This window comes from Vipera ursinii (genome assembly GCF_947247035.1).
Source record: "Vipera ursinii genome assembly, chromosome: 3".
In the NCBI taxonomy this organism is placed as follows: Eukaryota; Metazoa; Chordata; class Lepidosauria; order Squamata; family Viperidae; genus Vipera; species Vipera ursinii.
Window position 1 is genome coordinate 204,082,703 of NC_139516.1, and position 15,280 is coordinate 204,097,982.

The 15,280-nt window shown below is 46.1% G+C and overlaps 1 protein-coding gene across 1 annotated transcript in view; it reads left to right on the plus strand.

The window, feature by feature from the left end:
• Positions 1-3,437: 3,437 nt before the first annotated feature.
• Positions 3,438-15,280, plus strand: part of CCN4 (cellular communication network factor 4) — a 39,552-nt gene continuing 27,709 nt past the window's right edge. The window contains exon 1 of the mRNA XM_083360099.1: positions 3,438-3,603. Within this exon, the coding sequence (XP_083216225.1) occupies positions 3,498-3,603 (106 nt within the window). The 5' untranslated portion in view covers positions 3,438-3,497. The remainder of the gene's footprint in view (positions 3,604-15,280) is intronic.

Genomic DNA, 15,280 nt, shown 5'->3' on the forward strand with positions numbered 1-15,280 from the left:
ACTAGGCTTTAGGATTGGGTAGGGTGAACCTGGCGAGGAAGAATTAGTCCCACTTATAAGGAGAAGGCAAGTAAACATCTTAATTTGCTTGGACACATTTATTTATTTAAATGTATATGCCCACCCAGCAACTCTGGACAACTTACAAACAGAAACCACAGGACAAAGTTTTCCTCACAGAAGGCAAATTTTTAATTCGAAAGAAATAATTCAAAATTAAAACAGCAGCCAAGAACAGAGAGCAACACAATGTAATGAAATAGTAACCCCGCTGAGGCACAATCACAAAATGAATACAGTGGGAAATCAGATTGCCCGAGGATTTGCTGATACGGTTGTACAGAGGAATTATTGAGTCTGTCATTTTTTACCTCTATACCTGTGTAGTTTGGTACAGCAACCAAACAGGACAGGTACAGACTTCAACGGATAGTTAGGACTGCAGAAAATACAATTGCAACCAGCCTGTCTTCCTCCGAGGACCTGTATACTTCATGAGCCAGAAAAAGGACTGAGAAAATATCTACAGACCCTTCAAATCCTGGACATAAATTGTTCCAACTTTTCCCCTCAGGATGCTGCTATAGGGCATTGCGTGCCAAAACAGTAAGACACAAAGATTTTTTTCCCCCCATGGCATCATTCTGCTGAACACCTAATTACCACATCACTGTCTTACACCTAAGAAAATCTAATCATGTAGTAAAGGTAAAGGTAAAGGTTCCCCCGCACATGCGTGCTAGTCGTTTCCGACTCTAGGGGCCAGTGCTCATCTCCATTTCAAAGCCGAAGAGCCAGCGCTTGTCCGAGGATGTCTCTGTGGTCATGTGGCCAGCATGACTAGACGCCAAAGGCGCACGGAACGCTGTTACCTTCCCACCGTAGGGGTCCCTATTTTTCTACTTGCATTTTTACGTGCTTTCAAACTGCTAGGTTGGCAGAAGCTGGGATGAGTAACAGGCGCTCAACTCTGTTACGCAGCACTCAGGATTCGACCCGCCAAATAAGCTCAGCATCCTAACCCACTGAGCCACCGCATCCCCTAATCATGTAGTCGGACTGTATTAATATTATCCTCCTCATTTTTCTTATCTTTTTCATTTTTCCTACTACCTTCTCCAAATCGCATTTATTTATTATTTATTTATTTTATTTTAATTCCATTTATATCCCGCCCTTCTCCGAAGACTCAGGGCGGCTTACAAACTTAGCAGTAGCCTTCATTCTATGTATATGCCTGCTTATTAGGGCTTTCACACACACCCCCAAGCGGCATTATTACAAAGTCAGCTTAATTGCCCCCAACAATCTGGGTCCTCATTGATTAACAATTCATCAAGTTTGGACTAGATGACCTCCAAGGTCCCTTCCAACTGGACAGCCATTTATCTGAAATGGTATAGGGTTTCCTACCTGAGTAGGGGTTGGACTAGATGACCTCCAAAGTCCCTTTCAACATTATTATTATTATTATTATTATTATTATTATTATTATTATTATTATTATTATTAATGTAAAATATTTTCTTCTGAATATTGTGGGGAAAATAAATTTAAATGAGAACTCTAAAAACAGGATGTATGACAAGGTGATCTAGAGGATTAATTTGAAAAGTAGCTTAAGAATGAGGTGGAGGTTATTTGTAGATATTTAATTGTTATCTTCTAAAATTATCAAGAAATGTACTAACTTAAGGTTGCTAAAAGAGAATATTATTGGAAGAAGAGAAAATCAAGGAGAGCTATTATGTGGAATGTAGAACTATAGAAACTCATTGTTATTGATTATTTGTAAACACAAACCCAGACAGCACACTGTTTACCAAATATTGATGGTGATATGTAAAAAACCCCCCAATAAAGCATATTAAAAAAACAATTAATCAAGGGAATAGCTTGCCTCCTGGAGCTCTGAGTCCTCCATCACTGGAGGTTTTTAAAAAATAGACGAGACAACCATTTGACCTGGGATGATATAACATCTCCTGCCATGAGGGACTCAAGCTATTCTCCAAAGGACCTGAAGGCAGGATGAGAAGCAACGGATGGAAACTAATCCAGGAGAGAAGCAACCTAGAACTAAGGAGAAACTTTCTGACAGTTAGAACAATTAACCAGTGGAACAACCTGCCTCCAGAAGTTGTGAATGCTCCAACACTGGAAGTTTTTAAGAAGAGACTGGACAGTGATGGCGAACCTTTTAAAGACCGAGTGTCCAAACTGCAACCCAAAACCCACTTATGTATCGTCGGGTGCCAGGTGGGCGTGGCCCATTGGGTGGGCACGGCTGTGGTGATAGCGGCAGACTGGGTGGGACTAAAAAGTTCAATCAATTCCAACTTTGCGAGATCTTTTTTTCCCCACGAGAAGTTGAAATTGATTGATTGAACCGTTGTTGTTTTTTTGCACATGGCAGGGGAGGCCTAAAGTGAAAAGGTTTTACAAAATCCAGCTGAAGGCCTAGGACTGGGGCGATGGTGGCGTGCCCAGAAAGAGGGCTCTGCATGCCACTTGTGGCACATGTGCCATAGGTTCGGCATCACAGATATAGGGTTTCCTGCCTGAGCAGGGGGTTGGATTAGATGACTTCCAAGGTCCCTTCCAACTTTATTGTTGTTGTTATTGTTGTTGTTGTTGTTATTATTATTATTATTATTATTATTATTATTATTATTATTATTATTATTATTATTATTATTACTATCCCTTCCAGTTCTATGGTTCTATGAATGATATAGAAGGATATCCAGAGGATATGGTCAAAAATGTCAAGACGGGGGCTGACGGTGCAAACCTCTGTTTTTTGTATATGTTGCTTTGTACATACAGGTTTTATTGGAAGACTTTGAAAAATAACATTGCAGACAAAGTCGGTGGCAAACTACTTATGTACTAGGCCAAGAACATTGCTTGAAGAAACCGGGAAGCTGGACTCTCCTTTAAACCAACTTTAAGCCAGACGTTAGACTTTTTGGAGCAAGGAGGACAGGGATCTGTTCCTGTGGAGGCCCATCTTGGAAAAGACGACTGCTTTACTTTTTCACCCACCCCTTCCTGAAAAAAAAAACATCCTTTCATTTCACTCCCATCCAGCCCACCCAGTTTTCAGGGCAAAGTCATAAATAAATATAATTATAGGTGAACCCTGAGCTCAGGAGTGGAGTGTTAAAATTACAGCGGTGTTGTGCTGATGATATGTGGTGAATTTTCCTTTAAGAAATTCCTGGCAGAAGGCGATACAGCCAAAAAGCTGGAGGTGGGGATGAGTCACCCAAATGAAAGGGAGAGAGAGAGAGAGAGAGAGAGAGAGAGAGAGAGAGAGAGAGAGAGAGAGAGAGAGAGAAAAGAGGCAGGAAAAGTGATTCCCGAAGAAAATATGCAGCCGTCCAACCTGACGTCAGATCTGTCTTTAATAAAGCCTCCCCAGAGTCAAGGAGAAGCGATTCCCATCTCTTGTCAATTCAGCTGCTGGAAACGGACTCCGCAAAGGGAGTTGGATGTTGTCTTCCACCAAGAACTGGGTTCAATCCATGTCTTTCACCCTGGCTTCCAGTGATGAGGTGGCTTCAGCCTTGGCTTCTGGTAACCAGCAGCATTTTGCAGGTAAGCACCCCACCCTGGTTTGGTTTGGCAACCCAGGAGAAAGCGAGAGAAAAATGCTCATTACTAAAGGTTGAAAGGGGGTGGGGGTGGTTAAAAAAAAGAGAACTCTCTTCCAGGCGTTTAAGTAACTGCAAGACTGAGAAAGAAGGAAAAGGCATCGTCGCTTTATAATACCTTGGTAAGACCATACTTAGAATACTGCGTCCAGCTTTGGTTGCCATAATATGAAAAAAAAAAAAGGTTGAGACTCTGGAAAGAGTGCAGAGAAGAGCAACAAAGATGATTACAGGGCTGGAGGCTAAACTATAGGACGAACGGTTGCTGGAATTGGGCATGTCTAGTTTAATGAAAAGGAGGACTAGGGGGGTGACACGATAGCAGTGTTCCAATATCTCAGGGGCTGCCCCAAAGAAGAGGGAGTCAAGCTATTCTCCAAAGCACCCGAGGGCAGGACAAGAAGCAATGGATGGAAACTAATCAAGGAGAGAAGCAACCTAGAACTACGGAGGAATTTCCTGACAGTTAGAACAATTAATCAGTGGAATGACTTGCCTTCAGAAGTTCTGGGTCCTCCATCACTGGAGGATTTTAAGAAGAGATTGGACAATCATTTGTCTGAAATGGTACAGGGTCTCCTGCTTGAGGAGGGGGTTGGACTAGAAGACCTCCAAGGTCCCTTCCAACCCTGTTATTCTGACTTCTGATAAAGTGATCAGTTGAGGGCTGAAGAAGTGAGGGAGATCTTTAAGTAAAGTGTCTGTATGGAAGTTATTCAGCTTTTTGACCCCTTGGGACAACTGTAGATCTGAGTAATGAGCTGGATGGGGGTGGTGGTTTCGGGTATAGGGGGGGGGGAAGAACCTGGAGAACAGAATGAAGCTAGACACAAGGAACCACTCTATATTGATTTCCCCAGATAGAGCTCCTGGTCTTGAAAATAAATGGACTGCTTGGGTGAAGGACTAAGGAAGAGTAGGGCAAGAGGAGATATTTAGAGAGAGCTAGATCAGCATCTCAAAGAAGTGGGGGGGAGAGTAATAATACATGACTGCTGAGGGATGAATCAGTAACTTAGAAGATGCCACATGTGGCAGTAACTCCCTGGAAAATGCAAGCTTGTGAGATGAGATTGCTGCAAAGCCTGGAGGTCTGAGACAAAGGATTTACTAGACAGTGCCCACAAGGAGAACTACACTTCCCATGTGGCAAAACAATTTGGGCCATTAAAAAGCACAGACTCCCTGATATCCTGTAGGCCAGGGGTAGGCAACCTTGGCTCTTTTATGACTCGTGGACTTCAGCTCCCAGAATTCCTGAGCCAGCCATGCTGAGGGGAAAGGGAGAGGTTTCCAACCTGAGCCATGGTGGCTCAGGAATTCTGGGAGTTGAAGTTCACAAGTCATAAAAGAGCCAAGGTTGCCTACCCCTGTTTTAGACAGTGCCCAAAAGGAGAACTACATTTCGCATGTGGCAAAACAATTTTGGCCATTAAAAAGCACAGACTCCCTGATATCCTGTAAGCCAGGGGTAGGCAACCTTGGCTCTTTTATGACTCGTGGACTTCAACTCCCAGAATTCCTGAGCCAGCCATGCTGAGGGGAAAGGGAGAGGTTTCCAACCTGAACCATGCTGGCTCAGGAATTCTGGGAGTTGAAGTTCACGAGTCATAAAAGAGCCAAGGTTGCCTACCCCTGTATTAGACAGTGCCCAAAAGGAGAACTACATTTCCCATGCGGCAAAACAATTTTGGCCATTAAAAAGCACGGACTCCCTGATATCCTGTAAGCCAGGGGTAGGCAACCTTGGCTCTTTTGTGACTCGTGGACTTCAACTCCCAGAATTCTTGAGCCAGCCATGCTGAGGGGAAAGGGAGAGGTTTCCAACCTGAGCCATGCTGGCTCAGGAATTCTGGGAGTTGAAGTTCACGAGTCATAAAAGAGCCAAGGTTTCCTACCCCTGTATTAGACAGTGCCCAAAAGGAGAACTACATTTCCCATGTGGCAAAACAATTTGGGCCATTGAAAAGCATGGACTCCCTGATATCCTGTAGGCTAATCCCCACAGAGTTCCCAAACTCAATCCAGAACATGGCCCATAGAAAGGGGCTGGTTGAAAAGCTTGCATAAAGGAAACAAATGTTAAGGGGGAAAAAGTGCTGAGGCTTTTACGGTATATCAGAGGTTGCTTTGTTCAGGAGCTGAGTAGGTACAGCAGGTGAGATTTAGTGACTGAAGTGTCCTGAACCTTTGAATATCATTGGCAGGGAGGACATCTGCCATTCAGAAGGAAGGAAGGAAGGAAGGAAGGAAGGAAGGAAGGAAGGGAGGGAGGGAGGGAGGGAGGGAGGGAGGGAGGGAGGGAAGGAAGGAAGGAAGGAAGGAAGGAAGGAGGGAGGGAGGGAGGGAGGGAGGGAGGGAGGGAAGGAAGGAAGGAAGGAAGGAAGGAAGGAAGGAGGGAGGGAGGGAGGAAGGAGGAATATAAGAAGGTGAGGTTAGGGAAGAGAAGGAAGAGAAAGGAAGGAGGGAGGGAAGGAAGGAAGGAAGGAAGGAAGGAAGGAAGGAAGGAAGGAAGGAAGGAAGGAAGGAAGGAAGGAAGGAAGGAAGGAAGGATGGATCAGTCTGAATCAATTCACTGCAGGATTACTTCATAGTTCTGATCTACCATTGTCAGCCCTTTAAGGTAGACCAGAGAAGATGTACCAACCATGAGTAGTAACTTTGTCTTTATGGTAAAGTTACAGTAACAGCGTCTGGCAAGTCTGAAAGCCTTTCTCCCCATCCTCATCTTCACTTTCCAGAAAACTAAAATCATGGGGTAGATGGTAAAGAAAAACATATATTAGAGAGACAAACTGCACGAATCCCTTTTGCCTCTTGTCTGCACCGCTGCAATTGTTTGGCTTTGAATTCCTTAGCAAGGCAACGAAGTGTGTGTTTAAAATGGGACTCACCCAGGGCTTTCTCGCTTAGTGTTTACGTTCTCTGATTATAACGTGGTCTGTGATGTTTATGACCACTTTGGACTTCTCCAAAGCACTGGTGGAAAAAAGGCGCAATCATTTTCCCTCACCTCTTAGGAGGGTCAATTTCTTTGAACAATCAAGGGCGAAGGTGGATCTTTCATAATCAACGGCATCATTTTTTTCTGGAGAAATGCATGATTGTGCTCTTGTTGGGCAAATAAATGCATGTGACAGTGGGATTGTCCTGGTCTTTCTGGTATGATGGTCTTCATGGTGCATCGTCCCTCCGTCCAGTGTGCTCCCACAGAGAGGGCCTCCTAAGGGTTCCGCCGTTCGGAGAATGCCGTCTGGTGGCCCCCAGAGGGAGGGTGTTCTCGGTTGAGCTCTGGATGGCTCCCGACCTTCGCTCCTTCCGACGCGACCTAAAAACATATCTGTTTGAGCAATCCAGTCTGGTCTGACGGGTTCTGTTGTAATTATTGTTTTAAGGTAACTATCTTCTGCATTTGGGCAAAATTAGGGTTTAATTTGTTTTCAATATCTGTATTTGTGCATTCTGTTATTTATGTCACTGTTAACTGCCCTGAGTCCTTAGGGAGAAGGGTGGTATACAAATCAAATAAATAAATAAATAAATCTGCTTTAGCCTGAGGTGCAAATCTGGACTATTTGATTAATGATGGTTCAAAGTATCCTGCAAGTCTTGAGAATGTGTTACTCAGTCCCCTGGATAAGCTTGTTGCGTGAACACAACTATAAAGCTGGACGAAGTCTTTGAGATCATCATGTCCGACCCTCTGCTCATTGCAGAAATCTAGACCAGAGCATCCCTGATAGATAGCTGGGAACACACCCTCCTCTTTCCTTGGATATTAGCTCTGTTATTAAGCTGTTCTTCCTTTCAGGAAACTTGTCCTAATGTTTAACTAAAATATACTTTCCAGCAAGTTTGCTCTGTATTCCATATCCTGCACTATGAAACGATAGAATGATAGAGAAGAAACCCTGATTTTCTCCATTCAAATACTTGAAAAGTGCTGACATGTCCCTGCCCCCAAGTCAAGTTGCCTTTGCGTGAATTCATCCAGCTGGACATCCCAAAGATGGTTTTTCAAAAGGCAACTGAACTTTGGTTTTTCCTTGAAGATGTTTTGCTTCTCATCCAAGAAGCTTCCTCAGTTCCGACTAAACGGTGGAGGATGGAAGGATTTATATTTGTTGAAGACATCTTTCTGAGAGTCGTTGAGGCCACTTGGAGGTTTATCTATGCCCACAGGGTCAACCTGAATAGTGCAAATGGGTGTGGAGCCTTCTTGGAACTGCTGAAAGGACGGTGTTGTAAACAGGAGGTAGGTGGTGTCGTATCCCTTCCCCTCTGATGAGAGAGGGCTGTTCAATCTTAATGTAGATGGCCAGAGTCATGACTGGATGACGTAGAATCTCGATAGACATCCAGTTGGAGAGACATTCTTCTCTCACAGACTTTTCTACTCCCCCTTTGCCATACACATGAAGTGGTGGGGAAGTAATCTTATGTAGATGGTAACATGCTAATCCGATCCTACACTTCTGGTGGTGTGGGGTGGGATAGTGTCAGCGGTGGGATTCAAATATGTGAACAATAGGTTCTCTGCGTGGATGCCGCTTCCGGAAGTCCTGGGCAACAAAGAATCAACTACCAGTTCTGCCAAAGTGGTGCGAACTGGCTGAATCCCACCACTGGATAGTGTCCATCTCCTAGAAACTCCATGTAAGGTGTGAAGATCTGTAGGGCATGGGTTCTTATCTGTTTAGATGTAGGCACAAAGGTGGGTAAACTCGACGGGTTGTGTACACCAGTGACCCCCAACCTTTTGGGCACAAGTTCTGTGGAGACAGGATTTTCCGCGGACTGGAGGCGGATGGGGCTTTGCTTGTTGACACAGCCTGGTTTCTGGCATGCTGTGGCACCGGGGGTTGGGGACCCCTGGTGAAGACCAACAGCATTGAGCAAAATTTCTAAGATGGCTTAATGTAGGACCCATTTGTTCCAGTGATAAGGCATCAGTCTGGAAACCAGGAGACGGTGAGTTGTAGTCCCGTCTTAAGCAGGCAAACCAGCTCTATGAATTTTGGGCGATCACCAGGAGACTATGAGTTCTAGTCCTCCATTAAGTCTCAATCTGGCTGGGTGACTTTGGGCCAATCACCAGGAGATGATGACTTCTAGTCCCTCCTTAGTCATGAAAGCTTAGGCAGTTTTTCCCCCTCCAAATGCAGTCATACTTCTTCATATAATGTCACCCTGCCTACTTTGCAGTAATCAAGCCCTCTCCCCCCAACAAATATCAGGGGCAGCCCCTATCTGGAAAAACACCCCCCCCCAAAAAAAACACCTTTATATCTGCTCTTTTTTTAGGTCCCTCTTCTTATATATGTTGGTGCAGTTGCATTTGAAACGTCCATTTCCAAATCAAATCGATGATTTAGGCTGACTCAGCTCTGTTAAGCAATATGAACTGGCATCTGAAGTCAAATGAGTAAAACATTCCAGAGAAAAAAATTTGCTTTGAAACAAAAGAAATTGACTTTCCAGAGATGCATGAGTCCAATCAAAGCTGATTTATATCCATGTCATTTTTTGCAAACCGTTTCTCCCTACGAAATCATGTTTAATTTGAACAAAAGAATAGCCCATGCTCTGGGCTAGAGAAAGCCATTTAAACATCTATGTACTACTAAAACTCTCAGCTTTGTAACCTCTAACTGGGTCACACGATGCATTACAGGGCAAAACAGTACCTCCAATCGGACTAACTTACAGAATGCATCCAAAATCTGGGATTCATCACTCCCATGGAATTGAAATATGGCAAATTTTATAAAAATCATCTTATAAAATTCATTTTATGAGGGCAGGACAAGAAGCAATGGATGGAAACTAATCAAGGAGAGAAGCAACCTAGAACTAAGGAGAAATTTCTTGACAGAGAGAACAATTAATCAGTGGAACAGCCTGCCTCTAGAAGCTGTGAATGCTCCAACACTGGAGGTTTTTAAGAAGAGACCGGACAGCCATTTGTCTGAAATGGTATAGGGTTTCCTGCCTGAGCAGGGGGTTGGACTAAATGACCTCCAAGGTCCCTTCCAGCTCTGTTATTCTATTCTATTCTATTCTATTCTATTCTATTCTATTCTATTCTATTCTATTCTATTCTATTCTATTCTATTCTATTCTATTCTATTCTATTCTATTCTATTCTATTCTATTCTATTCTATTCTATTCTATTAAATATTTTCCATTCCATTCCATTCCATATATTCTATTCTATTCTATTCTATTCTATTCTATTCTATTCTATTCTATTCTATTCTATTCTATTCTATTCTATTCTATTCTATTCTATTCTATTCTATTCTATTCTATTCTATTCTATTCTATTCTATTCTATTCCAAAGCATTTTTATGACATAATACATGTCACAGCACATTCCCTTTGCTCATTCTCTGATGTCTGACTGTGCTGTACTGTTCAACATGGGCTACTTCCAAGGCAGATAATATCTCTGAATATCTCCCTGAATTTTTTTAAAAAATTCAGGTACATTCGAAGCTCTGCCATCACTGAAGGTATTGAGAAATCTGGTTAAGGAAATATCACTGAAATGCTGTTCCAGTGGGTCATGGCTTGTCTATTTCACTAAATATGAACCACGCAAACAATACAGGGATTTTTATAATACAGCAAAATGTTAAAGTTAAAGCATTATTGGTATATATACACGTCAAAGAACTTAACAGGTTATTGTTTTTATGTATTTGGTTTTTTTTTCATTTTAAAGAACATCTCCAGAGTCTTTATCTTATCAAACTCTGCACATTACATAATAATGTTAGTTCCTCCATCGCATTAAAATCATAGGTAAAAAGGTAAAGGTTCCCCCGCACATGCGTGCTAGTCGTTTCCGACTCTAGGGGCCGGTGCTCATCTCCGTTTCAAAGCCGAAGAGCCAGCGCTTGTCCTAGGACGTCTCCGTGGTCATGTGGCCGGCATGACTAGACGCCAAAGGCGCACGGAACGCTGGTACCTTCCCACCGTAGTGGTCCCTATTTTTCTACTTGCATTTTTACGTGCTTTCGAACTGCTAGGTTGGCAGAAGTTGGGATGAGTAACAGGCGCTCACTCTGTTATGCGGCACTCGGGATTCGACCCGCCAAACTGCCGACCTTCCGATCGACAAGCTCAGCGTCCTAACCCACTGAGCCACCGCGTCCCTTATTAAAATCATAGACAATAATAAAAACAAGCATGTTTGTTAAAGGCACCATTCACTTAAGCTAAGGACCAAATGCCCCTGGAACAGTGCTACAGCTAGTCCTCATCTTATGACCGCAATTGAGCCTGAAATTTCCATTGCCAAGCAAGATGGTTGTTAAGTGGGTTTTGCCCCATTTTACGACCTTTCTTGCCACTTTCTTCTTAAGTTAATAACTGCAGTTGTTAAGTTAGTGACACGGTTGTTATGTGAATCTGGCTTCCCAGACACAGCAACCTTCATAAGTACAGTACATGCCAGTTGCCAAGTGTCCAAATTTTGATCACGTGATGGGGGGGGGGGAAATCCTGCAATGCTCGTGTGAAAAACAGTCATAAGTTGATTTTGTCATAGCATCAAACGGTCACTAAATGAAAGGCTGTAGACACGACATACATAGAGGTGACATAATAGAATAGAATAGAATAGAATAGAATAGAATAGAATAGAATAGAATAGAATAGAATAGAATAGAATAGAATAGAATAGAATAGAATAGACTAGACTAGAATAGAATAGAATAGAATAGAATAGAATAGAATAGAATAGAATAGAATAAAATGGAATGGAATGGAATGGAAAGGAAAGGAAAGGAAAGGAAAGGAAAGGAAAGGAAAGGAAAGGAAAGGAAAGGAAAGGAAAGGAAAGGAAAGGAAAGGAAAGGAAAGGAAAGGAATGGAATGGAATGGAATGGAATGGAATGGAATGGAATAGAATAGAATAGTATAGAATAGAATAGTTTTAGTTTAGTTTATTAGTTTTATTAAATTTTTATACCGCCCTTCTCCCTAGGGACTGAGGGCGGTGAACAGGGCAGATAATAAAAGTACAAAACTACAAAAGTTAAAATAGAATTAAATTAATGCCCAAGATAAAACAGTAAAATATACAAATATTTAAAAACCCAAATTAACTCCCCATCAGGCCAGGCCAGCTTGTTCAAACAGGTGGGTCTTTAACCCGCGCCGGAAGGAGCGGAGATCCGGTGCCATCCGGAGCTCCACCGGCAGTTCATTCCATAAGGCCGGGGCGCCCACAGAGAAGGCCCTCCCCCTGGGGGCCACCAGCCGGCATTCTCTGACTGGAGGCACCCTGAGGAGGCCCTCTCTGTGGGAACGCACAGGGCGGAGGGGGGTTGACGCCGGCAGCAGGTGGTCCCCGAGGTATTCCGGACCCATGCCATGTAGGGACTTAAAAACCATCACTAAGACCTTGAACCTCACCCGGAAGACAACTGGTAACCAATGTAGCTCGCGGAGCAAAGGTGTAACATGGGAGTACCGGGAAACTCCCAAGACAACTCTCGCGGCCGCATTCTGTACCAGTTGGAGCTTCCGAGTGGTCTTCAAGGGAAGCCCCATGTAGAGAGCATTACAGTAGTCAAGGCGAGAGGTCACGAGCGCATGAGTGACCGTACACAGGGCATCCCGGTCCAGATAGGGCCGCAACTGGCGCACCAGGCGAACCTGGGCGAAAGCCCCCCTAGTCACAGCTGCTACATGATCTTCCAAGGTAAGTCGTGAATCTAGGAGGACTCCCAAGTTGCGAGCCCTATCCACGGGGGGTAACAGCTCACCCCCCATAGAAAGGGATGGAACAATTTGAATGTCCCGGGATGCCGGAATGTACAGCCACTCAGTCTTGTCCGGGTTGAGTTGAAGTCTGTTCCTCCCCATCCAGACCCGAACCGCCTCCAGGCAACGGGACATCACAGCGAGGGCATCACTGGGGTGGTTTGGGGTAGAAATAAAAAGTTGGGTATCATCAGCATATTGATGATACCCAACTCCAAAACCACGAATGATCTCACCCAGCGGTTTCATGTAGATGTTGAACAGGAGAGGCGAGAGAACCGACCCCTGAGGAACTCCACAAACGAGAGACCTAGGGGCCGATCTCTGCCCCCCTGCCAACACCGACTGCGAACGTCCCAGGAGATAGGAGGAGAACCACCGAAGAACTGTGCCTCCCACTCCCAATCCCCTGAGACGCCGCAGCAGGATACCATGGTCGATGGTATCGAAAGCTGCTGAGAGGTCTAATAGGACTAGGACAGAGGAACATCCCCTATCCCGAGCCCTCCAGAGATCATTCACCAGAGCGACCAATGCCGTCTCCGTGCTGTACCCGGGCCTGAAACCCGATTGGTACGGGTCCAGATAATCCGCTTCATCCAGGACCAGAGGGAGCTGATGCGCCACCACACTCTCAACAACCTTCGCAAGAAAGCGAAGGTTGGAGACTGGACGAAAGTTGTTCAACACAGCTGGGTCCAAGGCAGGCTTCTTGAGGAGGGGTCTCACCACCGCCTCCTTCAAGACGGTGGGGAAATTACCCTCACTCAAAGAAGCAGATATCACCGCCTGGAACCAGCCTCGTGTCCTCTCCCTAGCTGCATAAACCAGCCAGGAAGGGCACGGGTCCAATAAACATGTGGTGGAGCTCAGCCTCCCCATGATCCTGTCCACTTCATCAGGGGTCACAGAATCAAACTCCTCCCAGATAACATTGACAAGACCGCCCGTGTCCTGATCGTCAGACTCTGCCCAGCTGGAGTCCAAACCGGTCCGAATCCGAGCGATTTTGTCCGACAGATGCTGACCAAACTCCTCGGCACGACCCTGTAAGGGATCCCCCCTCACCTCCTGATTAAGAAGTGAGCGAGTCACCCTAAACAGGGCGGCCGGGCGATTATCTGCGGACGCGATGAGGGTGGAGAAGTAATTACACCTCGCCACCCTCATCGCAGCGAGATAAGACCTAATATAGGTTCTTAACCGCAATCGGTCGGATTCGGATCGGCTGGACCTCCAGCAGCTCTCTAGGCCCCGTTTCCGACGCTTCATCTCCCGGAGCTCCACGGAGAACCATGGAGCTCGTTGGGATCTGCGCCGGGTCAGGGGCCGCAAGGGTACAACTCGGTCCAGTGCCTCAGTGGCTGCCCTTTCCCAGGCTTCCACTAAGGCATCCGCCGAGTTGTGAGCGACGGAAGCAGGTGGGGATCCCAGCACTGCCTGGAACCCATCAGGGTCCATTAAGCGCCTGGGGCGGTACCATCTAATTGGTTCCGTATCCCCACGGCGGGGGGTGGTAAAACGGAAGACCAGCCGCAGGAGGTGATGATCCGTCCATGACAGGGGCATGATAAATGGAGAGCCCCCACCAAGATCATCCAGCCATCGTCCAGATAAAAAAACTAGGTCCAGGGTGTGGCCTCCCTCATGAGTTGGTTCAGAAATTACCTGCGTCAGGTCCATGGCCGTCATGGAAGCCATGAACTCCCGAGCCAACTCAGATGACCCTCCCAGGGATGGTAGATTGAAGTCACCCAAAACTAAAAGTTTGGGGAACTCAATCACCAAACCGGAGAGGACATCGAGTAGCTCAGGCAGGGCTGCCGCTGTGTGACTAGGCGAAACGTACACCAGCAGCAAGCCCAACTGCGCCCCCGAACCAAACCTCAAAAAGAGAGACTCACACCCGACTATCTGAGGGACGGTGGTCTCCCGCGGACATAAGGTCTCCCTGATAACTACCGCCACTCCCCCGCCCCTACCATGAGCCCGGGGCCGGTGTAACGCTCGGAAACCTGGTGGGCAAAGATCAACCAAAGGGACCCCACCCTCTGGGCCCAACCAGGTTTCGGTAATACAAGCCAGGTCCGCATGCTCACCCTCCACCAAATCCCGCACAAGGGGAGCCTTATTAACCACGGACCTGGCATTCAGGTACACCAGCCGGAGCTCAGGAGGCTGCGCATCCTCGCTCCCGGCACCTCGGGGAAGAAACAGAGGGTCGGAGCGCCTCACCGCTTGTAAACAGCGGGGACGGCCCTCCCGGTAACGATACGGCCCTCTGTCCATACGCCTGCTGCCATACCCCAGTGTCGTGGGAATCGGCAATCCCACGACCCGCTCCTGAGCCCCAGATGTAACCACACCCCGCTCCCCCTGAATGCAGTCAGACCCAGGCCTGGCCTGCACCGTGGTTGTATGGCCACCCCCCATAGTCAAACAACCATTACCCCCCGCCCCCCTCCCTAACCCCCTAAAAAATTTAACTAAAAAAGTAACCAGGGGCCTCCTATTAAATTTGGATCAAGAGCCCCTGACCTTACCCGGCCATCTCTCAGGGTCCCAATAATTGGGCCCCTCATCGAGACTGGGAATGGCGAAAAAGGCGGGACGCACCCAGGAGAGGGGGGCACCCCTGAGGGCGAGCAAGTCCATGCTGGAGTATCTATACATAAGTCCAACAAGTCCAGATAAGGCAGTCCCATAATGGAAAAGTCCAGTAGGAGGTTCTAAAGGAAGGAAGTGAAACATTCAGGCCATCAACCAACCTACTGCCACCCGGTTGGATGCTCCCGGGGGCAGACCCCAACCCGTCCTCCCACGACCGGTCGAGAGTCTGAACCA